General features: G+C 38.4%; 4 protein-coding genes across 8 annotated transcripts; 1 reads left to right on the forward strand and 3 right to left on the reverse strand.

Moving 5' to 3' along the window:
- The first annotated feature begins 211 nt into the window (after positions 1–211).
- Positions 212–24,218, forward strand: LOC133841567 (serine/threonine-protein kinase unc-51). Its single transcript, XM_062274143.1, has 12 exons — positions 212–926; positions 8,998–9,171; positions 19,987–20,074; positions 20,142–20,267; positions 20,511–20,584; positions 20,651–20,811; positions 20,880–21,016; positions 21,082–21,237; positions 21,301–22,488; positions 22,551–22,687; positions 22,749–22,884; positions 22,945–24,218. The coding sequence occupies exons 1-12, from the start codon at positions 837–839 to the stop codon at positions 23,019–23,021; spliced, it is 2,544 nt and encodes an 847-aa protein (XP_062130127.1). The 5' UTR covers positions 212–836; the 3' UTR covers positions 23,022–24,218.
- Positions 10,718–16,159, reverse strand: LOC133841571 (leucine-rich repeat and transmembrane domain-containing protein 2). Of its 4 annotated transcripts, none has more exons than XM_062274151.1 (8): positions 16,001–16,159; positions 14,652–14,829; positions 12,668–12,846; positions 12,349–12,602; positions 12,014–12,289; positions 11,576–11,846; positions 11,339–11,506; positions 10,718–11,282 (listed from the first exon to the last, which is right to left on the reverse strand). In XM_062274151.1, the coding sequence occupies exons 2-8, from the start codon at positions 14,702–14,704 to the stop codon at positions 11,128–11,130; spliced, it is 1,356 nt and encodes a 451-aa protein (XP_062130135.1). In that variant the 5' UTR covers positions 14,705–14,829; positions 16,001–16,159; the 3' UTR covers positions 10,718–11,127. The 4 variants fall into 4 exon arrangements, with proteins under 4 accessions (XP_062130135.1, XP_062130134.1, XP_062130136.1 ...); XM_062274150.1 differs by lacking the exon at positions 16,001–16,159 and adding an exon at positions 15,279–15,415; XM_062274152.1 differs by lacking the exon at positions 16,001–16,159 and adding an exon at positions 15,279–15,414 and having other exon boundaries at positions 11,339–11,503.
- Positions 17,939–19,344, reverse strand: LOC133841572 (opsin Rh4). The gene has a single exon (XM_062274154.1). It carries the CDS (start codon positions 19,322–19,324, stop codon positions 18,173–18,175), a length of 1,152 nt encoding a protein of 383 aa, XP_062130138.1. The 5' UTR covers positions 19,325–19,344; the 3' UTR covers positions 17,939–18,172.
- LOC133841568 (uncharacterized) lies at positions 23,905–26,687 on the reverse strand. Of its 2 annotated transcripts, none has more exons than XM_062274144.1 (6): positions 26,565–26,687; positions 26,473–26,505; positions 25,424–26,407; positions 25,176–25,298; positions 24,753–25,010; positions 23,905–24,699 (listed from the first exon to the last, which is right to left on the reverse strand). In XM_062274144.1, the coding sequence occupies exons 1-6, from the start codon at positions 26,585–26,587 to the stop codon at positions 24,132–24,134; spliced, it is 1,989 nt and encodes a 662-aa protein (XP_062130128.1). In that variant the 5' UTR covers positions 26,588–26,687; the 3' UTR covers positions 23,905–24,131. The 2 variants fall into 2 exon arrangements, with proteins under 2 accessions (XP_062130128.1, XP_062130129.1); XM_062274145.1 differs by having other exon boundaries at positions 26,473–26,502; positions 26,565–26,686.
- Between the last annotated feature and the right edge of the window lie 44 nt (positions 26,688–26,731).

A 26,731-nucleotide genomic window follows, 5' to 3' on the forward strand; every position in this document is an offset into this window, starting at 1 on the left:
CGTTAAATTAAATATGGGTATTATAATAATGAATTACATTATGAGAAAAAAGTCGAAACTTTTGACTTTGACGACAACGCATTTTCTTAATCAATAATATCGAAAGTTACTACAGTGCATATTGAGTATAACAGGGCATTAACATTAACACTTGCTGCATAATGAAGAAGCAAAATGTTAAGAATTCCTAAAAGAGGAAGAAATACTGTATAGCACAACATTGCCAATCGCGAAGTGAAAAGACATACATAAAAATACTTTTCTCTCCAACAAATACAATATAAATTAAGAAGAAAAACGTTTAATTTAATCAAAAAACCGACCGGGAGTGAACTAATAATCCATTATTGTGTGCGCGTGAGTGTGTGTGTCTGCGCAAACTAAATAAATAATCAAACACACACAGCAGCGATTAACACACAAAAGCTACACAGAGTTTAATTAAATTACAAGCAAAAATCATAAGTAAAAAAAGCAAAGGCAGGTGTGTGCGTGTGTGAGTGTGTAATTGTTTATAGCAATTGCTGGTTAGCAAAACAGCTGGCAACTAGCAGTGCTTGTAAAAAGTTTACGAAAATTCCTGCCAGAGTTATGCGAAAAAATTGATTTTCCACAACGATTGCAACTAACTGCAAAAATTCGGCCGAAAGCAGCTGAAAAAGGAAATCCACCCTCCCCTCTCACCCAACCAACACCCCCAATCGACAGTGTCGGTGTGTGTGAGAGAGTGAGTGAGCGCGTGTGTGTTAGAGTGTGAGTGTGTTGTTATTGCTGCTGCAGCAAAAGAAAGATAAAGGATCCAAAGCAGACGCGTCTCGCTGCCGGCGGCGCCTGCAATGAATATTGTCGGGGAATATGAATACAGCTCCAAGGATATGCTTGGCCATGGCGCCTTTGCTGTGGTCTACAAAGGACGTCATCGCAAGGTAAGCAAACGACGTCGACGTCATGTAATAACTTGTTTAGCTGGAATTGTTTTTGCATTTTTATTTTATTGTTATTGTTGATTTCAAAGTGTGGGCTTGGCTCGCATTTGTAAAAATAAAGAAAACAAACAACAACAACAACAAATTGTTATTAACAATGCGCCATTGTCGCAGCAAATGCGAAACTCGCATAAAACGCAATTAGCAAAAAAACAGTGTATCCACACCAAAGTAGTGGTATCTTCCTCATTTTCTCTTTGGCAAATGTCAAATGCAAAAGCAACTAAAGAGAAGGGGACGTCAGCTGATGAGTAGCGGCAACAACAACAAAAACAACATCAGCGCGTTGCCCCTTGGTGTTGTTTTCTGTTTATTTCTTTGCTATTGCGAATTCCTTTGACGTTAGTCGCTCTCTCTCTTTTGTCTCTGTTTATATTTTATTTTGGCACTATGGCGCCCCTTATCTCTCATTAGTTTTGTTTTTAAATGTGTATTTCAACAACATTCATTGGATTCAAGCACAAACACGTGCGTTTCGTTCCTTTTTGCGACGCGTTTTCTGAGGCCTATTTTCAATTTACGCTGCGGTTCCAACATACATACATATGTACGTATGTAAATAGGTACATACATATGTATGTCGGTATGCGTTGTGGTGTGTGTATTCAATATAGTGTTTTGAACTATTTCATGGTCACAACGCATACAACAAATATTCTACATGTGCTTGTAGGCGGATTTATTTTTTTAGAGTGTAGGTACACACTGTTTCTGTTTTTTTTTTGCTGTTCAGAAATAGATGGTGACGTTTGTAGAGTTAGAAGATTTAGGGAACTTTAACAACAAAACAATGGAAATAATGCACAAAGACAGCAATTAATAATAACTGATTTATATAGGTAGTATAAGGTAAATTCTTTCTAAAATTAATGCATATTATGCGAACCACATTGAGTCAGAGACAGCGGTTGTCAGGATCGAGTTTGATGACTTTAGCTGATGAAATTGTTGTGGCCCTGAGAAGTCAGAAATGAGTTTACCTGAATTTTCTCAGCACGTACATATTCTTGCCTTTCATCTGGCACTACTAATGATAAATGGAAAAATGCTGGGAAATTAACAAAACAGGTCCCCGAGAAAAGAAATCGAAGTGATAATAAAATCAAAAGTTACAGCTCTTTCGAAAATACAATGAAAAAAAAACGAAAAGAAAAAAGCGATTAACAAATCGTCGGGAAGACCAAGTCAAAGAGAAAGAGATGGCAACACTACAGGTCGCGATGAGAGACTGAGACAAATGACAGTCGCTGTGAAATAAATGGGGCACACTTTGTTATTGTAATTGTTAGTGTTGTTTTTGTTGTTGTAGGTGTTAAAGGTGATTGTTGTTGCTGTTGTCATTGCATTGTCATTAAAGAGTGCGCCTATTAAAAGTCGAAATGAACTTGAGCAACTTTTTTTTCTTCGAAAAGCAAAAACAAAAAGCAAACACACATCACAGAGCTGATAAACTTTGCTGCGATTGCTTTTTTTGTTGCCACAGATTTTCTTCTCATAAACAAATTGAAAGCAGAGCGTCACACAAAATTTGTGAGGTTTGTCTATATCATATACATATGTTATTATGTGTAGATATATCGATATAGTATATGTTTGTATACGAAGAAGATGCGTATCTCATGGATACAGAAAACAGCTGATGCAATAACGGGCAGCTGTTGCCGCAAAAATTTTGCTTTGCTTGTTTGTTTGCTGAGTTGTTTTTAATTTCGCTTTGATTTTTACGTGACTTTTGTGTTGAATTTTCGCTTTCAATTTGCAAAACTATAATGAGTTATTTATGCATGCGAGGAGCATGTATTAATTCACTAATCCGAAATAATTTGTGCAAACTGGATTTTTATTATTAGTACGACTGGAAATCTAAATTTAGCTGCCTTCATTTGACAATATAGTCCAGTTTTTCTCACAGTGCATGCATTACTATTTCCTGACGTGATGCTTCTATTAGCACTTTATAAAAGTACACTTTTTGATCAATATTGTGCATAAAGTGTTGGGCATTTTTCAATGCGGTTTCGCGGCTATCGTTAAAAAAATATCTAGACAGCCGAAGAACACGCTAATCTCTTGACATGTCGCCAGGCAGATGCACCATGGTCCCGTTCTAAAAATAGTTAACCGCATGGAACATGTGCAGGCAGACAACAAAAGATACATATACAGATACAGATACACGAGTGCAGCCGTAGCCGCAGCCACAGAACTGTAGACAGACAATGCGAGTTGTGTTGCCCAAAAATAAACACAAATCTACGGATCGTAGGCCGCCCTTCCCCATCATATATCTCTACTACAGCTGTGGAAAACACAAAATGAATGAATGAAAATTAATGCACAACCATCGGTTGCACACACAAAACACAAACAAACACACACATGTGCAAATCGTTGCTCGCTTGACACGTGTTCCAACAATTTACATTGCTTTGTTCCTGTTTATTCTACTATACTAGGTATATGCAATGCATACATACATATATAGTATGGTTTTCCATTCGATATTCTTTGTGCTCGTGGCATTGCATAAGGCACAACCCCACACACATTGAGTAAGAATCATGCAAAAAGTCATTATATTCTGATAATTCGTAAAGAGTGCATAGACGAGGGCAGCTCGTAAGTGAAATTGTAAAAGAAATGGATGCGTATACTTAATATTTGCATATATGAGCAGAAGAAAAAGTGTATTCAAAGCTATCGATAGTTTTTCATAGCTTAGTGATGGCAGAGTACATCATTCAAGTATTTATCGATATTATATGATACAATTTTAAATTGTAAAAGTAAAAATTTTGATCCGTTTCGTAATTTATACACTACGATGATTGCAAGTTATATTTAATAAATTTGTTTTATTAACTATTATTATATAATTAGAGTTTAAGCAAAATTAGTTTTGCAGTTTATTTTAATAGTCATTAGATTATTAAAACTATCGGTAGTTTCCATAGTTGATGGCTTTGCGATATACCACTTGGAGATGACACAAGAGGAACTTATCGATATATAAGAACTAATTTTTATGTCTTACGATATGCACATTTTTCCGATTAGGATACTATTTACATTTTAGAATGGGGCCTTTAAGTATAAGTATAACCATTTATAAAATATTTGATTTTTAAAACTACAATATTTTTCTTAGGCAAATTTGAACAGTTTTTATGCCAATTTTTCTATCATTTTTATCTACTATTTTATTGACAACCCTCGGGCTTCTCTACATATTTCATAATGTGTATATTGCAGCAAGGTTTCGTAATATCACAGTTCTTTCCTTCCCTCTTTCCGGCTCCCGTCCATCTGTCTGGTCGCTTTGCATGCACGCGTTTCATTTCGCGTTGTTTTATAGTTTTTAGCATATTTACTTTTCATAATTGTTAGCAATTGCATTTTGTATTTGATTTGTCGCCATTTGTTATTGCTTGTTGATATTGTTGTTGTTATTGTTGTTGTTATTTTGCAATCACTTTGCATTATTCAAGTGCATTAAATGCGTTTTGAGAAATTATCAGCCGGCGCGAATCGAGGCGTTTCTAATCGAATCAGAATTATTCAACAGTCATCGTGGACACCTCAGACATCTAATGCAATTCATGTAAAGGGTTGAATCAGTTTTAGATTTGTGAGAATAGTGCGAAGTTGTTTTATTCGCGATTCAATTATTCCAGCTAAATAAGCACGGATTGCAATTAGACAGGGGTAAATTCATACAGTTAAATATTTTATTATTGTCATTGAAAGCAATCAAAAATAAACGATGGGTGCTTGGTAATTATTATTATTATTGAAAGCAGACAAATCTCATATAAATTACTAAGTTGCCATTTAAATGGAATAATTTAATTCCAAAAATAAATTGCTTCATTTTAGTTAAACTGTACATTAAAACGATCATTCGAGAACGATAAATAGTTATCGATAACTTCAATACAGTGCCGTTTACAGTTGATTGGCTTCATCAGACATAAAGATTAACTAACTTTAATCAAATTAGATTCGCAGCCAGCTGCAAACCAATTCGCTTTCAATGCCGTCCTCTAAAAGTTTATTTACCCTCGAATGATAACAAAAGTTCTTGACCCAATCACCCATTTTGTAAAAAATTAAAAATCAGAATCTCAAGCATATGCAGAAAATTTGTATAAAATGGCACAAATGGAAACCACACGATTTGTGTGTGGAAGCGAATGTGAAAGTTAACAAGTCATTTGCTCGTTTGCTTTTTATATTGTTTGTGCTTTTTTTTTTTGCTTGGAGGCCAAGCGGAAGCTGAGCGAGCACTCTACCCCACGATCCCGCTGAACCCCAATTTGCACATATTGTGAGGAAAAGGGGGGAAATTAGTTTGCACATTACTTATGACGAATGGAAATTTGGGTTCAGTGGAGTTCAATGCACCGTATGAGTTGAGTTGAGTTGGGTTGAGTTGATTGCTGTTCAGTCAGTGTGTGATAAGGCCAAAAGCGGGGTGCGCTACAGGCCACAAATGGAATTGAAGAAATGACGATGCCGCACAGTGCAACGGCCCCCAACTATGTACAAAAAATAAAATGGGCAAAAAGGAAAGCAACAACAAGAAAAATTTGGACAGAAATAGCAAAAAATAATTGCGCAGAAAATGCGAGAAACAAAACAACACAAACAACAACAGCAGCAGCACAAAGTATCTGACAGATACAAACACACTCACAGTCACTCACAGAGCTGGGAAGATATGGCACTAACTGGTTTGCCTGGGTGAAAATATATTGCTGGAAAGGCAATCCGAAACGTCAGGCGGAAAACTCTTTTGGCCAAACTGCGTCGCAGGTTTTCAATTTCGCACAACGCGTGATTGACTCGATATGAAAAGACTGACAGAGCGTGTACATTAGCTAAGCAAAAACGACTTGCGAATACTCTCTCTCTCTCTCTCTCTTTCAGAAGTATCTTTACATCCTGATAGAATTAGAAAAGAGTGTGTCTAAGACTCGATTTGACTTTTGCTTTTGGCAGCGAACTGGAACTAGTCTGAAATGCTCGTTAAACCAGTTTCTCGCGTGAGAATTATGATATTTCTTTCCGATATTCTCATTCTGAACAGTGCCCGTATTTGTTTCCATATACGGCGCACAACAATTTATGCGCATATTTCGCCATCTAGTCTGCACGTGGAAGCAAGCTACTTGAATGTCTGAGACATGTCTGAAACTCGATAGGATTTTGTTTGTTATTAATGAACTATACATTTGCGTTGATTCTAATGATTGTTTTCACGATTGCATAATAAAAGCAACAGTTGTGACTTCCGTTCGTTAAAACGTAAACAGAGAAGTGTCATAAAAAGAATGAAAATTACAAAACTACTAATGGCATTATTGATCAACTTATGTACATACATATATTTTAAGGGCTGTATAGCAAATGATTCAAGATTTTTATTATATTTACTTCGAATATGGTACATTTTGTACTATATGGTATATTTTGAATGTAGTGCTTTATCTATATACCAAATATAACCTTTGGTATATATTTTTTTATTATATTAAAAATATTATTATATTAAAAGTATTATATTTACTTTGAATTTTGTGCATTTTGTACTATATGGTATATTTTTAATGTAGTGCTGTACCAATATACTAAATATAACCTCCGGTATATTTTAGTATTTTCATCATATTTACTTCAAATATGGTACATTTTGTACTATATGGTATATTTTGAATGTAGTGCTTTATCTATATACCAAATATAACCTTTGGTATATTTTTAGTATTTTGGTATTATTATTATTTTAAAAATAATACCGCACTGTTTTGCTTTTATTTAAAATGATTAGCGGGTATCTCACAGTCGAGTAGACTCGAGTGTACTGTTATTTAAAAAAGTTTTACATGCGGGTTCTAAGTGCCTGCCTTCCCTAAGAATTAAGAACTCAATCTGCATTTCTTCCAATCAACAACTGTCGCTGTGCCATTTTCTTTGACTTTGACCTAGGCCAGAGTCTTTAATCAGTTCAAGAAAACATTACATCCCAATGTAGAACTGCTGTTTGTAAGCCAACGTCAATCCCTAGGGGGACCAATAAACATTTTTAATCAATGAGCCGCAGCAACAAAGTATTTATAGACATTCTCCCAACAAACAACAAGATGCAATATACAAATGCCGCTTGTTATCGGTCAAGTGGTCGGTATTTATTGATTGTAAACATCATTCAAAAAACAAAAATGCAAAACTGGAGTAAATATCAATTATTTTTAATATAAATATTCAGCTTCAACTGGTTTGTGCGATTATTCAGGTTTGAAACAATGGAAACGAGAGATAATGAAAATAGGTAATGAAGTGACGGCGATATGAAAGCAAATAACAATTGTTAAAAAGTAAAGTTTACTCAGGTCGGATAATTCAGTCATTCGATCGTATCTGCAGATGCGTTGAGGCTTGGCTTCATGCCATATTTTTTAATGCAAGTGCGAAATGAAAGGTTGCCGCACAAATTTACACTTTCCTCTTTTGTTGTGTTGTTGGCTAAGGTAAACACAGACAAAGAGTCATTGTCGCTTGTTAAGTGCGGAGGTAAATAGCGTGCTGGGTGGGGAGGAAGGGTGATGAGGAGATAGCTCCTCTCTTATCGCTGAAGCGCAAACTAAACCCAAGACAAACGGTAAACTTGACGCACCTCTTCAAGTGAATGGCTCAATGCGTTTTGTGTTTTTTGCGTAGCTATTAATAATAACGGGACACGGAACAAGTTGCACGTAGCACGTTGCACGCTATACGCATTTTGCAACTGCGTTGCAAGCGGCACTTCTAATTAGTTATGCATATATTTATGGGCAACCATTGCAATTATTGTGTGATGCACGAGGCAGAGAAGTGTGTGCTAAAAGTAGATATTCAATGATTTAGTGCTGCAAAACACGAGGCCTCTCTTTGCGATTCTCATATTGAATAGTTATGCAATTGTCATTAGATAATTTCAATGATAAACTATCCTAAATTAAGCATTACATATTCAATTTTAATAATTTGGTGTTGTTAAACGATTCTTACAACAGCCACTTTGTTAACTTTAAAATAAAACAAATTTAAATTAGTTAGCCGAATGAAATTATTACTTCAATTGCATAATTATACCATTATCTTTGAACTGTCCTTAGATATACCTATCGCACATTAAGAATTACATATTTAATTCCATTATTTCTTTGAAATTAGCTGCATTATATAATTGCTTGCTTTGAATAGTTATACAATTTTAATTAGACAAACTTTGGGTATCATCCCACATTAATTCAATTGCAATAAGTTAGTGCTATTAAATAATTCTTACAACAACAACTTTGTTTACTTTTAAATTAGTTAACTGAATGAAGTAATTACCCAATTTATTCCAATGTATCTAAAACCCAACTATTTATATTTTCTTATTGTTTTCTATTGCGTGCCAAGCAGCAGCTGCTTCATTGTTGCTTCGGTTTTAAATTCTCGAAATGTTAAGCTTAAATATTCATGAAAAATTAGCTTTAAATGCATAAAACCGTTGAAATTGTTATTTAATTGAATGCGGTAAATTTATCAATTTAGTGAGAATATTATTGTAATCATGACAATCACTTCAAAACACAATGTGCACTCCAGAACTGTCTATATACTTAAATGCATGTAACTGCAAGTCTACGCTGTCTACCTGTGCATTTTATCAATCACATTTTACGTTAATTGACACGTGAGTCATTAAACAAGTGTGCTCACTGTGTGATCAGCATTTAATTTGCTGTTACGTTCAGTGCCATCGCATGGAGTTAATCTTTTTTAGAACATTTACTGAGATATGATTCAATTGAATTTTATGTTCAATTTGTGTGTTGACAATAAATCAAACATTTCGATGAGTTCAACTTTAATTGAAAGTCATTCGCCGATTGGGTTCAATGCCTCTAGTTCGTTAACCAACACTAATGGGTGCTAATTAACACTGTTATTTTATATATTTGTTTGTTTATTATTGCAGAAACACATGCCGGTTGCCATCAAGTGCATTACCAAGAAGGGACTGATCAAGACGCAGAATTTACTCGGCAAGGAGATTAAAATTCTCAAGGAACTAACAGAGCTGCATCATGAGAATGTTGTCGCTCTCTTGGATTGCAAGGAGTCCCAGGATTGTGTCAATCTGGTTATGGAGGTGAGTCTACAGTCTTAGGTCTTAAGTCTTATCTATAGTCTGACCAATTGTTCAAAACAACAAACTCTCCGTATAGTATTTATACAATAGAACCATCCTATATAGTATGCATTAATATTAATGATATGTGGCCCAATCGTATGACTCAGTTTGGTTGTTGTTATTGTCCATATTCATTGCACCTAAAGTGCACGTAGGCAAAGCTCCACGTCATACGCTCCCCGATCCTCTTCCTCACGCTCTCCCGCTCCCTGACTCTCACGAGTCATGGCACTTTCAGCTAAAACGCTACGCAATTAATTGCGGAAGTTGCAAAGTCTACACGAAAACAAAATAAATATGCAGAAACGCCAAAGCAAAGGGTAACCGACTAGATAATGCTCTATAAATTTGAAATGTTTCGAGCAATATTTGTAAAATATACTATCGAGGAAACCTATCGATTTATATCGATATAACTTCTGCATATACTTAGCCAGCAATTCGAAGTTAAAGTAGTTTTTATATTAATATTACTAAAAACTAGAGCTATCTAGAGGTAATCAAAGAAAGATTATTCAACATATTGTTCGTCTTCTTCATATCGATAGTTTTACGATTGTGACGAGTGATGTCATTTCTTTTTCCTTAAATGGTATTCACAAATGTTATCAAAGAACAAAGAATTATATGCAAGTTAACTACTACCTATCTAATCTATTAATCTACACAGGGTATTTGCCATTTAGCAATCTGACTAAAAGCGTATATTTCTCGAGCCGCTTTAACTAAAATTTGTTGACCTACTTGTTTATTGATTAACGCATTTAGTTGTTTACTTCCTAGATTCTGATTGCTTATTTTAGTGCGTTCCTCAGGTGTTTGCATACTTTTAGCCAGCAGTGTTCATTGATCAAAATGAAAGGCATTTCGTAAATAGGCCAATGTTTTAGCCATTGATAAGATTGTGTTTGTGGCAGATTTCTAATCTACGCACTTTTTCCCTAAATCATAATAGTTGGGTAGCTTCTCTTTATTAGAAAGTATTTTTTTCCGGAGCTAGACATCAATATATTATATATGTAGTTATAAGTCTGTCATATAATTTGATTGAGTTTCCCCTATATGTGTAATCGTGTCAAACTGCGAATTAACATGCGATTAGTTTGGTTTGTTTCATCTGACTTTGACCCCATTTCGTGTTTATTTACTCTGTGCTTCAAGTACTTCCCTGCCCTGCCCTTTCCTGCTTCTATTGTCTAATTTCTAATGTAATCAGTTTATACTCGTGTCATTTATTGACTCAGTTGCACGCGTTGCTTTTCCCCAGCTTGAAATATCAACCAAATTATATACATTACACTGACAGCTTTGAATTTGAATATTTGTGTGTCAGGTGGTACGAGTCTCGTTTTTATCGTCTAACTGTAGTTTTAGATTAGCATCATTTAATACTTTAATAATGGACAAAAGTCTAGATAATGTTGTTGGTGGTGCGTTCATGAATAATATAATTACCTAACAATTAGTTTTCCTCTTTCGAAATGATGAATAAAAAGAGTCGTCATTTCTTTATGCTATTTACAATAATTAATGTTTATTGTATAAATTGGCAAAGTGTCTATATATTAAGAGTACGACAGCTAACATTTAGGTCAATTAACAATATGATGTGTGCTCCAAACGTAACCATAGAATAATATATATAATATGTAGTTGTTCTTGTTGTTTGTTCTTCTTGGGACCAAAACGAAGGGTGAATGGGGACAAATTGGAGTAGTGTGGGATGTTCTATATAACAGAGGACTAATCGACTAGGCGACTTAAACTAAGTGACTAACTAAGATCATCTACAATTTCAATTCTCCAAAAAACTACAATGCTCATTGGCAAAAATGTTGCTGGAATTTTGCTGTCCCGAATTGTAAATGGATTGATAATCATTGTATTTGTTGTGTAAGGCAACGAGCGTGCGTCTTAGGCTAGCTTATTTAACGGTATCTCCTCAGTGGGATGCACCTGATCCTTTGGCTCTGGTTTGCTGGTGCGGCAACATTTTGTCTTAATGCCACCGATATCTTTGCGACAGATTAAACCCACGGCGATGCCCACGACGGCTAGCACAATGATGCCTGAAAATGGGCAGAGTTAGAGTTTGTTATTCGCGATTGAAAAGTCAATTACTTACAGATGAGTAGCGTGTTGATGGTTTCCGGGTCGATGGCCACCTGGTTGGATGAGCTCTCCGTCTCTTTGCTGGTGCTTATCTCTGTTTCAGTCATGATGCCTGCTTTGGCTACAGTTGCCGTCGTCTCGTTGCTGGCCATGTGTTTATTGTGAGGCCTGCGATTGGCTGCTGAAACAATATTTGCATTTGTATTTGCACAATTTTATTGAATGTCTTTTTGTTATTTGTTCTTGTTACCTGTGCGTGGTGGCAAGAGCGCGGTTGGCTTCGGTGTGCTGGGCAACGCCGTGGCAAGCTTAGAGGTCGGTGAATCGGTGGCCCAGATGATGCTGTCGTTGAACGATTTGCCGAGCACGCGCTCATAGCAACTGATATCGAAATGCTTGAAGCTGATGATATCAATCGTGTTGAGTAACTGGCATAGCTCTTCAATTTTTGTTTGATTCAATTCGGGCAGCTTCAGTTTAACTATGTTCTTGAGCGGCGTGAAAGCTTTCGTATCGATTTGCTGTCAAAACGAGAAGAAGAAGCATCAGTATATTGTGCGAATTGCGAACGGCGCATGCGACAGTTAGAGCGAGACAACTATACTGTGTGCGTGCGGCTGTAGAGCTGCCAACTTGATATCCAGCTGTAGTCTATCGATAATTTTGATTCTTAGCGCGCGTAACTTACTCGTTTGAAATCGTTGTTATCCAAACGCAATGAAGTCAATCCGCTCAAGTTTGAGAATATCTGCTCCGGCAAGCCCGTCCAGTTGCAGTTGAAGCATGTGAACTCTGTCAAGCTGGGCTGATTAAGCAAAGAGCCATCCGTGCGCTGTACAATTGTATTGTTGCTCAAATCCAAAAGCGCCAAATCTGTGGCGCCTGCAAAGGTGTCCGGATCGATGGTTGTTAAGTGATTATTGGTCAAGCGTAGGCGGCGCAAACGATCCAAACCATTGAAAACCTAAATTGAATTAGTTGTTGAGTTAATTGATTCCTTAAATAATAAATGAATTTACTTACCTCCTTGTCAACTTGCTTGAGCAGATTGTAACTTAAATTGATTTCCACCAATTTAGCCAAGCCAGAAAAGTCTTCGGCACGCAACTCGGCAATGTCATTGTGACTCAAGTCAACGATGGCTGCCGTCTTTGGCAAATCCAATGGCACATGAGTGAGTTGGGCATTGATGCACTGGACATACTTAAAGTCCTCCAAGCAGAGACAGCTCCTTGGACAGCTTGGCTCTAACACGTGGCTGCTGCGACGTGGAATGGCTAAAAAGGGAATTTAATTTATTAATTAATTTATGATGAAAATTATATAAATTTATTGTGCTTACTAAATATAGGTCGAAACGTTGTTGTTGTCGTCGATGATGTTAAGTCTGATTGACGATTGGCGGCAATCTCTGGATTGTTGCTCTCATTATAATCATCATCATCATAGTCGTAGTAATCATCGTCGAAGCTTTTGCTCTTGCCATTTTCGCTGTTCTCCGCTGGTGCCGTATAACTAATGCTATTGAACAAAAATGCAACTGAGAATTAGAACTCGCTTGTCATGCACATATTGGGCAATTAACTGGGCTTAGCCTCAGTTGATTAGCAACTGTTTTTGCCAAGTTGCTTTGGCCAAAAAGTAAAACTCTCAAATTGGCTGCAAATGTGGTGGCAATATTTCAAGTGACGTAAGATTACATTGTGAACACACCTAGCACATTTATCCTGAAAGCACACTTGACCCATTTAAAAAGACAGACACTCAAAGGCAACGAGACCCTGTACAGACTTGGGGTAAATTGAGTATAGTGAGAAAGTGGTTTGCCTGATTTGTTCTTCATTATTTTCAGGCATTTATCGTGTGATTTCGCATTTACAGGGTACTTGGATGTTAAGCACATCTTGGTAACATTTTGATTTTGCAACTTTTGCTGTTTATCATTATTCGCTTTTGTTTGTTATTGGAGCCACATGAATGAAAACGGTCGGGAAACCTGTTTACGTCATGGCTAAAACACGACACAACTTGGCCGTGTTTTATTTCGTTTGTCTCCTTTTGTGCTTTGTATATAGTATGCATGTCTCTTTAGATTCTCACTCTCACTTTCGGTTTGTCGAGATTTTGGCCAAGCTGACGGCCTGAATCCTCCTTCATTAGCAGCGCTTTTAGTGGCGACTTTGCTGTTTTTTGTTGATAATGTTACGAGGTGACTTACTGTGCGCCTAGTTCAAGTGTGTTTCAAGTCTTATAATCGCCGACATGCAACTCGCACAAATTGCGTGACTTTTCATTCCACGAATCGTAATGAAATACATACTATATTGCGAGCGGGCGAATTAAGAATGCAACTTTAGATCGCAGTTCAGCGGATCAGCAGGGAGAAATACTATATCTATAAAATTGTATTTAGTTGACTAGCTAATAATTGTGTAGTTTTAAAGCTTAATCGCTTAATATTGTGTGCCAAGCATGATGAAATATTACGTATACGTTTAAATAGAACTGCTGCCGTAAATAGATTAAAACCGCGAGACCCTTGAGACTATATTACACGGTGACTTTACGAGTGTGTGCGGAATAAATAAATCAATAGAAGTAAAGTTCTCGACTAGCGCCAGTTGTCTGTAAATGGAGACCACATGTGAGTCATAAAAACTGGTCGAAAGTTGCCTTGTCTTAAGTTTTCTTTTGAATGGTTGCCGCATCGGGTAAACATATCGATAAGCGAGCATATAGTATAGTATATAGTATATATTATCGTTGCAACTGTTCGCTTTATCAACTCGACTCGCGACTGGCCGATTAGGCCATTCCCCCACACATACAAAACGAAATATACAGTATAATAACATTAATTACGAGTGGAACTTTTGTCACTGTTACCGTGGCGGTCGTTAAACGACGTTTTTATAAAGAGAAACAAAAAAAAAAGAATTTCTGATATAGTAAAGTCGGTTCAAGGTTCGGTAGCACTTGATGTACCGAAGTTTTTCAACAGGTTTCTGTGTGATTCCATTGCGCGAATTTCACCCATTGTGGAACTTTGTACTCAGTGAGTCTTTGCCGTTTCTGTAATTGCCCCCACTTTGCTGTAGCTGTCTATAAATAAACCATCCCCGGTTCCCGATATTAGCAATGCGAAAGGCTTATCAATTTGTTATGGAGAATGATACGTTTAATTCCCCATGTCAAAGCTTCGATCAATTCGAATTATAAAGTACAATACGCGACTAGAACCGTTGCTCTATATAATATATTTATGTATTTTGTTTATTTAATAGGGGAAACGGGAAAAAAACAAGTGGAATTTTGATTTCATTTACCTTACGCTCAGCAGAAATATTAAAAGTAATCCAAATTTGTAATACACGTGCATTTTGTTGTTTTAAATTATATATTTTCTTATTATTAATGTTATTATGGTAGTTTATTATTATTACTTTATTATGCAAGATAATGTAAGCTCATGTCATTGTCGAAATTGTTGATTCACTTTTCATGCTGTTGAATAAAGTTGAAGAAATTGTTGTTGATTATATAATTAAAAGCAAGTAAAACAGTTAAAACTTATGTGCACACTTTTATGATACACCTTACTTATATATATGATATATGTAAATCCATATGGGGAATTTTGTACGTTTGTTTCAATGGAATTCTATAGATTGGCTTATCATGCTGAGTAATCCGTGGAAACAGAACATTCTTTTCAAGAGAGTCACAACAAATATCTTAGTAAAGAGACTGGAATACACAATTCTATGTAAATGTTCGTGTTTGTCGGTACATAATCACATTTTTCATTTTATATAGCACGAGGCATTAATATTTCGTTCCATTTTTGATTCTTATTCACTCAGCAACACTTTCTGTTTACTTTTCTCCAACAAAACACATGAAATCTCTGACGAATCTTCTATATACTACATATGTATGCCATATATACATACATATATTATGATCTGCTCAATAAGAAATCACAATTTTTGCAGCTTTCGTCGCACAAGTCGCGCAATTTGAATGGCACTTCGACTGAAGCGAGGCCAACTTAACGCGAACACCGCCAACTTGTGACTGACGGAGCGAAGTCAAAAGCTGCCAACAGTAGTCGAAAGAGAGGGAGAGTGAACTTTTGCTTTTATGCCTAGTCTGCTGAGCAGGTGTATGTATTGTTTTGTGCTGTGTTAGAGTATAAAAGGCCATAAGGTAGCAAGTGAGAGAGAGCGAGAACGAGTGAGCACTCTGCGATTGCGCTTCAGTGACGTGATGATGGCGGCATATTTTGCACGTCATCTCTCTCATTTATAAATATTTGATATTTGATTTGATTGGATTCTACTTTTATTTTATTGTTTAGACATAATAATGTTTAATCGTTTAATCTTATCAATTGTGTGTGTTTGTTCAGTTTGCATCAAAAAAAAAAAAAATGTTGATAACTACAGAGATCACATTTAATTATTGACTAGCATTCGTAATTGTTTTGCGTCTACTTGAAATAATTAAATACGTATGTATGTAATTAATTGCGTTAGCTAATCAGAAAACTAGCTTTGGTTTAATGAATTTTCAGTCATGTACACAACAAGTAGCTTTTATCGCTTCGCAACCGATAGAAAAATGTTGACCTTTAGACGCGATGTCGTCTTAAATCGGTTATAGTACGCATTACCCTAGTCATAATGTTAATTTTGTTTTTGTTTTTTTCTCTATAACGCGCTTGATGTTTGATTTCCACAAATTCCGCAAGCTGCGAGCATTTTATGTGATTGTTTGGTATGCGTATAGGTTTTTTCTACATTTATACACAGAGCGCGAGAGACGAACGAATGTCTCGGATGTCCCTGACAAACTGAACTGAATTGTGCAGCGTCGTCGACGTTAACGGCGAGTCGCTTAAAGTTTAATCGCTAAAGCCTAAGAGAGGCGAAGCTTTTGAGTCCGACAATGTGTTCCTCTCTTTTAGGTTCTCTTTAGATGGGATTGCATTTGAATTTAACAATTGAAAATTTCGATAATGCGCTGACTCATGCGCAGTAGTTATTGCATTATTCTTTCTGTTTATTGACGCTCTTTTATTTATTATCAAAATGTTGTTCTCTCTTTCTCTCTCTCGGACAGAATTGTCTTTTATTTGTTTGCTGGCGAGCACTTTACATGTCAATGACTTTTTTGTAGCTTTTTAATTTTGTCATTTTTGTTTTGGATGCGTAGCTTTGCTCGCAATCCAGAGTAGAATCTTTTGTCATTTTAATTGCCTAATATTGTTGTTGTTCTTGTCGCTGTCGTCGTTGTGTATGCTATTATTATTATTCGTACTAGTAGCGCTTTGTTTACTCATTATAGTGTAAGTAGCCCACCCATTTTGTCATTCATATTTATCCAAATTTGACGTGCTTATTATGCATGAAAATTTGTACCAGCTGAAAAAGCTTTCCTGCACACGAATCAAGCATCTTTCTGTCTCTTTCGTTTGGCGTTTTGTTTGCAGTCGTAGTCTGAAGGTCAATCGCAAATCCTTTATAGCCCCGCAAATGACAAACAACTGAAATTAACAAAAACAATTGGTTTTAACTTTCGCAAACTTTTTGCCATGCTCAGGAAGGCATGTGATAGGTTGCTTGAGTACTTTAACGATATCAATATAATAAATATTCTGCTTCATATTGGGAAAATAAACAGTACAACTATAAATTTGACTTTTTAAACAAACAATACTTTCACGAAAATATGTCTAGATAAGAATAATGAAATGAAGATTGCTGACCTTATTATTCATAATTATGAATGAAGAAAAATACACAGCTCTTAACTCTAAAACTCATAATATATTACGGTTATCAATCAAGTTTATTTTATGAATTACTTCTTGAGGAAATCTTGATTAATTTTTCTGATATTTATTTTATTTGCTCAAAGAAATCCATGAGTATTATCGATAGAATAAATTTCAGTTTTCAATGAATTTTAGTTTTGTGATTAAATACTCTCAAAATTATTGACGGAGAAATATCCAAAGCTCATACGTACATAGCTCATACAATTTTATGAAGTGTTGTTACCCTTTATTACTGGAATTACTGAAAATACTATTAAAATTTAAATTTATGAGATATTTTTTTTTATGTTTATGCATAAAAATTATAGAACCAACTCAAAAGATACATCCTAAATAATTTAGTTCGTAAAATGTCGCACAGGAAATAAACACTAGAGAATTGTTCAAAGATGCTGAAATCTGCAGCTGCAAAATCTTCAAGCAATTGAAAAGGTTCAAATACAATAGAAGAATTTTGCCATCCAACCCTTATAAGCAAGCGTTGTTGAAGGAAGCTCATTAAATTTCTGATTTCCGACTTGAAAATTGTCATAATTCATTTCACTTTGACCTTGCGGGACAACTAAAACATGTTTTCAACAATTGACGAGCGAAACCAGAGCGAGAACGAGAACGAGACTGAGACTCACGAGAATCTGAACCCCTTGGGAGAAAAGTGGAAGCGAATTTCAATTCATAATTCAGATACAATCGTGCCACTCTGGCAGCTCTTGATTGAGCTTAATTCATTCGCATACGCGTTTTGCTTATGGAAGATATTTGATTTATATCTTCAAGTACTGCTGTTCCATTTATTTATTTATTTTTATCACTTTTTTTTTTTGGATTTTTCTCTTCACATGTTTGCAATAAAATACTACTAAATAATAGTAACAAAGAAAAAAAAGAAAAAAAAATATTATAGTATAGTTGGCATAAATATTACGAAAAAGTGTTCCTAGTTCGAGGTCGTGTCAGGGTCGAGTAGCGGATTCAGCGTGTTCCTAAATCGATAATCCATTTGTCTTAAGCTGCCGAGGTTTGTTGTTGCTCCGTGGTCGTGGAGGCTGCCGAGCTGGACTCCGGCGCCTTCTCGTTGATGGCCAACCAGGGGCAACGCTTGGCCAACTCCAAGCGGTACCTTGGATGACTGATGGCATACACGAATGGATCTATGCAGGCGACCAGTTTGCAGGTGCAGGCCGGTATCATGGTGGCACCTGGAGTGAGTAGACTTCTATCGCCAAAGGCTCCAATAAGAGACATGACTCCGTATGGTGTCCAGGAGACAAAGAACAGGAAGCAGATGGTAATGGCTGCCTTGGCGATGCGTATCTCGGCCGTCTCCTTGCTCTTGTCCACATTGGAGCGCAGCGAGTCGACGTTCATCTTCTTGGCCTGCTCACGCAGCGCCTTCTCGTGGCTAAAGACATGACCCACAATCTGGCTGTAGTAGTAGATGATCATCAGCGTGGGGCAGACGAAGCTGAAGAAGAAGATGGTGCCCACAAAGAGACGCGTATCGAAGTTGTCCGTCAGGTAATCAAACGAGCACGAGGTGAGGTATCCTTCGGGCACAAAGCGATCCCAGAACTGGGTCAACGGCAAGACGACCCACGGCGTGCAATACAACCAGATGATAATGTTCATGACAACGGCCTTGGTGAAGGTCATATTGCGATTCATTGGCTTGGTGATCACATTGAAACGATCGTAGCCAATCGCTGCGTTCGTCATTCCAGCTCCAATCCCCGAATACGATCCAATGGCCGCAAAGAGCTGACAGCCCGTGTTGCCCAAAGCGAAGCCGCGATGGAAACTGTTGTAGATGAACATCGGCGCCTTGAGGCACATGATCAAATCAAACACTGCCAAGTTGAGCACAAACATATTTGATGGCGTGCGCAACGATTTCGATGTGCTGAAGATCCAGATGACCATCCCATTGCCCGCCGTCGAGGCAAAGAACAGAAAGATGTAGAAGACGCCGAGCATGTAATGCATCGAGGCCGGCGGCTCCAGTTGTGTCAGCCAGTGCTCTGGGATGTATTGTATCTGATCCGGTGGCACATTCCATCCCAGCAGCTGCAGCTCTCCACTGCCCGAGGAGACGCGAGCCTCGGGCCTCAGCAGCGGCGTTTCGCTGGCGTTACACAGCGCCCCCGCCGCGTCCACCATGTCGTCGAAACTTTGATGTTTTCATTCAGTTTACAGCGCATTTTATAGCATTCGAGTGGATATTTGTGTTGGCTAATTGCATTTGGACATTTGGCTTGCGTGCCGCCAAATACTTTTTTGTGCCAACTTTGCAGTTCAGAAGCCACCACAATTTGCAGAGATTAACAATAAGGCCAGAAAGAAAGATTTGCAAAGCTCTTCTAGGCACAGAAATGCATGGCATGAAAATGTATCTATTAGATACAATTGAAGACTTAAATGTTGTGCTTTAGTAGTGGCAAGAAAATAAAAATTCAAAGAAAATTCTCTAGCGAGGATAAAAATTGTTGCTTATGAAGTGAAGCAGATACAAATTAAACAAGATTTAGATACACTTAAAGTGTATCTTTAAAAGTAGATATTTTTCTTGAAAATTACAATTCAATTAAATGCAACATTTGTAAGCGTAAGAAATGAAGAAGATACAAATTTAATATATATATTATTATGTATTCATTATGTATCTGTAGGATACAATTAAAAGCAGGCATATTATAAAACTTTCTTGTACATTTAAGATCGCAGCGCAAAGCATAAATGTGTATTAATTAAAAGCGTAACTTAAAGCAGCAATCTAAAAGGCTTTAATTATTTACTTACCCATTTCTCTGTTTTTATTTCAGTATTGTAATGGCGGTGATTTGGCGGATTATCTGAGCGTTAAGGGCACTCTCAGCGAAGATACTGTCCGACTATTTCTTATACAACTAGGTAAGTTATTCAACCACTTTCATTATGTGCTAACTTTAACTAATATTAAATTTTATTCAATTCGTAGCTGGTGCCATGAAAGCACTTTATACCAAAGGAATTGTGCATCGTGATCTCAAGCCACAAAACATTCTATTGTCGCACAACTATGGCAAAACACTGCCAGCACCTTCGAAAATAACGCTTAAAATTGGTAAGTTTCGAATTTAGAAAAAAAGTGTTACTATATAGAACACGTGCTGTGATTATCAATGAAGTTTTTAAGATACACATATTATATAAGCAAGTTCATAAGGTTATATTGCAAAAAAAAAGTTGATTCTATACTTGACACCTTAATTTTGCTCAACAATATCAAAAGATTCCGTCAATTAAGACAACAAATATTTATATTCATATATCATTATCATCTATTTTCTTTACTTTCTGCTTGCAGCTGACTTTGGTTTCGCGCGTTTCCTAAACGAGGGCGTTATGGCGGCCACACTGTGCGGTTCTCCCATGTACATGGTAAACTAAAAGCAAGACTATCACATGACTTTCAGTTGTTTACACTAAAAACCTTTTGCTTGACAGGCACCGGAAGTCATTATGTCATTGCAGTATGATGCCAAGGCCGATCTTTGGTCGCTGGGCACCATTGTTTACCAGTGTCTGACGGGCAAGGCGCCATTCTATGCACAAACGCCCAACGAGCTGAAGTTCTATTACGAGCAGAACGCCAATCTGGCGCCCAAGTAAGTTCACAGAGTTTCTTCTCCTAAAAATAACAGTACTAAATACTTGACGTCTTTATACTCTTTAGAATTCCACATGGTGTGTCGCCGGATCTGCGCGATTTGCTGTTGTGTCTGCTGCGACGCAATTCTAAGGATCGCATATCCTATGAGAACTTCTTTGTGCATCCCTTCCTGCAGGGCAAGAAGGCAGCAGTGTCGCCAGGTAAATTCTAGATAAGTGCTCCATTTGAACTTGATGTTATCTTCTTGCTTTTCTTTACTTTATAGTTGACATGCCGCCGTTGTCGAGTGGCACGCCGCCCGTCAAGGCCAAGAGTCCGTTGCAGCAACAGATGGAGCAGGAGCTGCAGCTGGTCAAGCTGGCCGAGCAGCAGCAAAAGGAGCGCGAGGAACAGGAGGCCGCACAGGAGGAAGAGAATACCGGTAAGTTAAAGTCGAAATACAAATACAATTCTCCTTAAACTAATCTTCCATTTATGCTGCCAGTTTCTGTGGTGGCTAATCCGGCCATTTGTGCTACCATCACCAATGTGGGCGTGCTCTGTGATAGCGAGAACAACAGCGCCTCTTGCAGCTCACACGAGGATTCCGATGACTTTGTGCTGGTGCCCAAGAACCTGCCCGAGGATCAGCGTCAAGCCCAGGCGCAGGGACAGACAACGGCTGCTGCACAAGCACGCCAGCAACAGCAGCCAGCACAGCATCAATCCAGTCCACCGCGTCCCAGCAGTCTGCCCATCTCGGAGCCCAAACCAGTGCCGGCGCCAGCGCGTCGCTTGGCCGCCGCTGCCGCAGCAGGTTCTCCCGGCCGAAGTGGCATGCCGTTGACCGTGGCCACGCTTGCGGCAGCTGGTCAGCAAATACCACGATCGCAGCCCATTAGCGTTAAGCAGCCGCGTGCAGATCAGCGCAAGAGCAGCGTGAGCAGCGACATCAACTCGATATCGCCGCCAGCGGTGCAATTTGCCATTGGCACACCACCGACCCGTGTGAGATCCGCGTCGGGTGGCTCGCTGTCGGAGACACCGCCACCGCATGCGCCCAGCACATGGCAAGTGTCGCCGGGCCACTCGCAGTCGCCGTTGCGCCGAAGCGGCAACAGTTCCCCGGTGCTGCCGTCCGCTGCGTTGACCAAGTTGCCCACATTGGGCAGCCCCACGCTGCTGGTGGCGCCCGGTTCGTTGGGCTCGATTGGTTCGGCTGGCAGCGGTTCGGAGAATAACAATCAGCATCACATGCTGGGGCCACGTGCCTTTACCTTGCCTGAATTGGGCGCCACAGGCGGACTGCAGAGTCTGCTGGATACCGCAGTTGGAGCTGGCGGGGTGGGCGGCGAGCCGCATGCATTCCAGGCACCCGAATTGTCCGAGGAGACGCTCATGGATCGCGAGCACAACGAAACCCTTTCCAAACTCAACTTTGTGCTCGCCCTCACCGATTGCATTCAGGAGGTGGCCGATTCACGCTGTGCTCCGCTCTCCACGCTCATGGTCGCCGGCAGCCAGACGGCCGCCGAACAGCATCAGATACCGCCACATGCTCCCGAGCACTGCAAGCGTGCCGAGCGTCTTGTGCTGTTGGTGCGTGCTTTGCAATTGCTGTCGTCCGGCCTGAATTTGGCATCGCAGCAGCTGCGCAATGGGCAGCTCAAACCCTCATCCAATGTGAAGAATGGTAAGTGATGATAAACAACCTCATTTTAAATCATTTATGAACCATGTATTGCAATCCTCTAGCGCTGCTCACCATGAACGCCAAGTATCGCAGCATATTGTTCGAGTCGAAGCGTCTCAATGGCAGCGGCCTGCTCCAAAAGGCAAATGCATTTAACATAACCGCAGACAAGATACTCTACGATTATGCGTTGGATATGGTAAGTAAAATAAGTCGTTTAACTAAACTGATCCTAAAGTAAACCTCTTTTATTTATACAGTGCCAGGCGGCTGCGCTGGATGAGTTGCTGAAGAACACGAAGAATTGCTTTGAACGCTACAACACAGCACACATTCTGCTGCACTCGTTGGTCCAGAAGTGCAATCATCCCCAGGACAAATTGCTGTTGAATAAATGTAAGTTCGCTATTTGCTTTATGTATTGATATATCTGTATTAATCGTATTAACTTTACAGATCGCGATGCGGTGGAGAAACGTTTGAGCATATTGCAACAGCATGGATATATCTACGTGACCGATGAGAATGCCTAAAGCGGAACGCAACATCAATTTGTCGACAATTCCTTAAGTTATTCAATCCCCCACATAAGTTGAGTCGAGTCGTAAAACATGTGATTAAAGCAGAACTACAAACACACACATAGACCATAGATAAACACACACACATATTTAATGATATCATTTAATCTTGAGCAATGTTTAAACAAAAAACCAAAAAACACAAAACCACAAAACCAAACTGACAAATGTCCAATGTAAATAGTTTGAAACATGTACGTAGTTTTTGTTTATCTTTTATTATTTTTGTTACGCCTGCTCGACGCCCATATAGTATTTAAGCCTACAAATATACACATAAATATACAAGATATATATATAAATATTATATATATACATTATTATATGTAAAGAAAAAGAAAATGAAACACAAATGATACAAATGATAATCATTGCTAATGTTTATGGGGCAATTTGCAAGCCAAAACTCAGTTACAAATCATTTATGACGGGTGCAGGCAGACTTTAATATTATATCCACTTCCATTTCCATTCAAAACAAACAAACTTCATCTTGGTATTACTTTTGATATATATTTAGAACACGCATATTTATCGCTGCACTAAACAGACACACACACACATACACGCAAAATATATAAATGTGCTATGTTCATAGTTTTTAGTTAGGTTTCCTGATGGAAACAAACAAATTTAATAATTTTAAACAACAAAAACAAGCTTAAGTTTTTCTACAAAGCCCACAAATTTAATAAGAACAATCTATACTTCTATATATGTATATGATATGCAATCAACAGCAAAAACAACAACAAGAAAACACATGCGAAAGTGTATAAAATAAAGAGAAACGCAAAATAAAAATTAAAAACTAATAAAAGAGAGTACTACGAAATATAGTTATGAACGATCGTATTTCATTTACAATTTCGATAGATTGGATAGACAATGAAAAGATTTGATTCGAGTTAATTCTACTATCGATAGTAGCGATAATTGGCGCACGGGATATCGAAACTATCGCTAGTTTTTTAGCTGCAACTTTTCAAACAAATGCACTAACCAATTTGTAAGTTCGATTTCAATGAGAGATTATCTTTTTTTTTGTTTGGTTGCTCATCCCTATTGTGGCGTCCAATCAATGTCCGGTGATTGATGTTGTCCATTCAGTTGGGACTGCGAGACGAATCTTCGGCTGTTCATCTGGAATTGTGACGGAAAAAATCGTGGAGAACGGTAGCAGAATGGAGGCCGTGTCATTGATGTGGGTTGCTGTTGGAATCCCATCCATTGATTGTACATATCCTGCGAGCCCGCCTGGAATGCCGACAGAGCTCCAGCTGTGGAACGCTTTGACTGTGTCGAAATTCTGGATGAATCCTTTGAGGTATCGGATTTCTTCTTGCTTGACGAAGGTGTAGAATTTGCGGACTTCGCATCCGGTTTGCCAGCTGGTTTTTGGATGGGACAGGAGCCACCTCCGCTGGCTCCATTGCTACAGCAGCCATTGCAGCAACAGCATTGCTTGCGCCAATAGAAGCAACCTGTGCAGGGATTGTAGCAATACTTGTAGCGTGGGCGATAATAGCAGCCGCCAGTGCTGCAGCAAGCACCGTTGTTGTCGTCCTTGCCTTTGTCCTTGTCCTTGCTAGCCGGCGTACCCTCCGAGTTGTCAGAGCTCTCATCGAATCTATGAAGAAAGGATGAGCGTGATGCGGATGACAATTGAGATGGGACACTTACTTTCCAGTGATCGTTGTATTGCAGCCACAATTACGTGTTGGTGTCTTGCATTTTATCTTTGCAGGAGGAGCTGCGTTCGCAGATTTCCTTTCAGGTGGAGGAGCGACATTACTCTCAGCAGCGCTGGTTGAGTCGTAGTCAAAGCTTTTCTTGGATTCACTTGAGCTTGCCTTGGTCTTGCTTCTGGCCGCCATGGGAATGGGTAACACGATATAGCAATCGACCGGTGGACGCGAAATCTGCAGCGAATTGCAAATCCTGCCAAACGAAAAAGCAAGTTTGTATAAGGCAACACCGATGACGACCTCGAACACGGGACTATTTCATTATAGTGTTTTATGTATTTTTTTTTTTTTGAGGTGTTACATGTTGTGTTTTGATGTTTGTGTTACGATCTCAGATTGGGTTTGACATTGAACTCACTGCTCGATGAGATCCTTACTGACTTCATTACATTTAACAATTTTCATTGCGCGATTATTCTCCCGCTTTGAATTCTTTGTCTTTTCCTTCTCCTGGGTCGAAGATTCTTGATTTGATGCGTTGCTAAATTAGTAGCAATAGAGAATTTATTGAATGCGTAGATATGTAGAGAAGTAGAAGTTCTCATTTCGGAATAAAAGTGTGACATGACCTCCTACAGTTGATTTAATTTTTAATTTAGAACTTACCGCTTATCTGTTGATTTCTCTACACCCTCCCTTGAGGTGCTTCCAGAAGTTGAATTCGTTGATTCAACAGCATTCTCCGCTGGCTCGTTGATGTTGGCAGGTTGTTGAAAACCTGGCATTGGAGCATACATATTCATAGCTGCTGGACAGGGACAACATGGCAAGGGACTAGACGGAATTGGACAATAATTTGGATACATATAGTCAAAGGGCGCTGCGTATGCTGCCTGCTGTTGGGACGGAGCTTGGCGTTCCTGGCCTGTGCATGGATCAAACTGAGGATTCTTTCGAGTGGGCAGCCCTGCAGCAGGCATTTCGTTGAGAGGTCTAGGCATTTCATTCAAAACGGGCATCTCATTTGTGACCAATACTTGGTTCATTGGATTTAATTCGTCCCGATATTCGTACACAGGTATTACAGGATCTGGGCCAGACCATACACCCTCAGGCGCCTGGGGATCCCCTGAGACTCCTAGAGTGTTATTTGAATTCGATTCGGGAAGTATTGTTCCACTGCTCGATTTCGCTTGGACTTGATTATCATTGCTAGACTTGCCTTGAAGCTCCTTACCGTACCCAGTCTTCCTATAAGCTCTTTTATTCTTGCTAGATTTCTCTTGAGGTTCATCACCATTCCCAGTCTTCCAATAAACTCGTTTTCCGCTGCTCGACTTCTCTTGAACTCGATGATCATCGGCTTCAGAGACATTGTCGCTCTTAGCATCACAGGATTTGCTACAAACTCTTTTTCCGGATTCCTTATCAATCTTCCTACAGTCTGAAATTCCTTTGTCTTTACATTTACAATTAAACGAAACTTTTGGAGTTTTAGCAGAGCAACTGCAGCTACGCGTTTTAACCTTAGATTTAGGGGCATTTCTATTAAGCAAAAAAGTAGGGGGAATACAATTTGAGAACTTCTTCTCAACAAAGGGCCCAGTTTGTTTCGGAAACTCTGTAATAAGTGAAGCACTTGTCGGAGGGCTAAATGGGAAATACAGGATTTGAGAATTAGGATTCGTATTATTAAAAGTTGTTTATTTAATTACCATTCATTGTAATATGGGCCGCAGTCAAAACTACTTTGAAATTATAAAATATTGGTTAATGACTTTAAGTATTAGACGATAGTGCAACTTACTTAAACGTATTACAGTCAAACATGTTTAAAAACGATTTATCCACTAAAATTTACACCGAGAGGTCATTAACATAAAATTTATTCTAATATTAAAACGAATAAGTGATGTCTAAATCTAGGCTGAGTTCTAAATGATTAATAAATGGAAAGTAATTTGCATTTCAAAT

Source organism: Drosophila sulfurigaster, chromosome 3, assembly GCF_023558435.1.
Source record: "Drosophila sulfurigaster albostrigata strain 15112-1811.04 chromosome 3, ASM2355843v2, whole genome shotgun sequence".
In the NCBI taxonomy this organism is placed as follows: domain Eukaryota; kingdom Metazoa; phylum Arthropoda; class Insecta; order Diptera; family Drosophilidae; genus Drosophila; species Drosophila sulfurigaster.

Bases quoted from the DNA above. Each gene is read 5' to 3' on its own strand.
- LOC133841572 (XM_062274154.1), bottom strand. From the start codon at position 19,324: ATGGTGGACGCGGCGGGGGCGCTGTGTAACGCCAGCGAAACGCCGCTG.
- LOC133841568 (XM_062274144.1), bottom strand. From the start codon at position 26,587: ATGTTTGACTGTAATACGTTTAA. The intron at 26,506-26,564 runs GTAAGTTGCACT...ATAATTTCAAAG, and splicing joins TTTGACTGTAATACGTTTAA to TAGTTTTGACTGCGGCCCAT. The intron at 25,011-25,175 runs GTGAGTTCAATG...TTCGTTTGGCAG, and splicing joins AGTAAGGATCTCATCGAGCA to GATTTGCAATTCGCTGCAGA.
- LOC133841567 (XM_062274143.1), top strand. From the start codon at position 837: ATGAATATTGTCGGGGAATATGAATACAGCTCCAAGGATATGCTTGGC. The intron at 20,585-20,650 runs GTAAACTAAAAG...TTTGCTTGACAG, and splicing joins GCGGTTCTCCCATGTACATG to GCACCGGAAGTCATTATGTC. The intron at 22,885-22,944 runs GTAAGTTCGCTA...TTAACTTTACAG, and splicing joins CAAATTGCTGTTGAATAAAT to ATCGCGATGCGGTGGAGAAA.
- LOC133841571 (XM_062274151.1), bottom strand. From the start codon at position 14,704: ATGCACGTGTATTACAAATTTGGATTACTTTTAATATTTCTGCTGAGC. The intron at 12,290-12,348 runs GTAAGTAAATTC...AATTCAATTTAG, and splicing joins TCAAGCAAGTTGACAAGGAG to GTTTTCAATGGTTTGGATCG. The intron at 11,283-11,338 runs GTAAGTAATTGA...GCCCATTTTCAG, and splicing joins CATCAACACGCTACTCATCT to GCATCATTGTGCTAGCCGTC.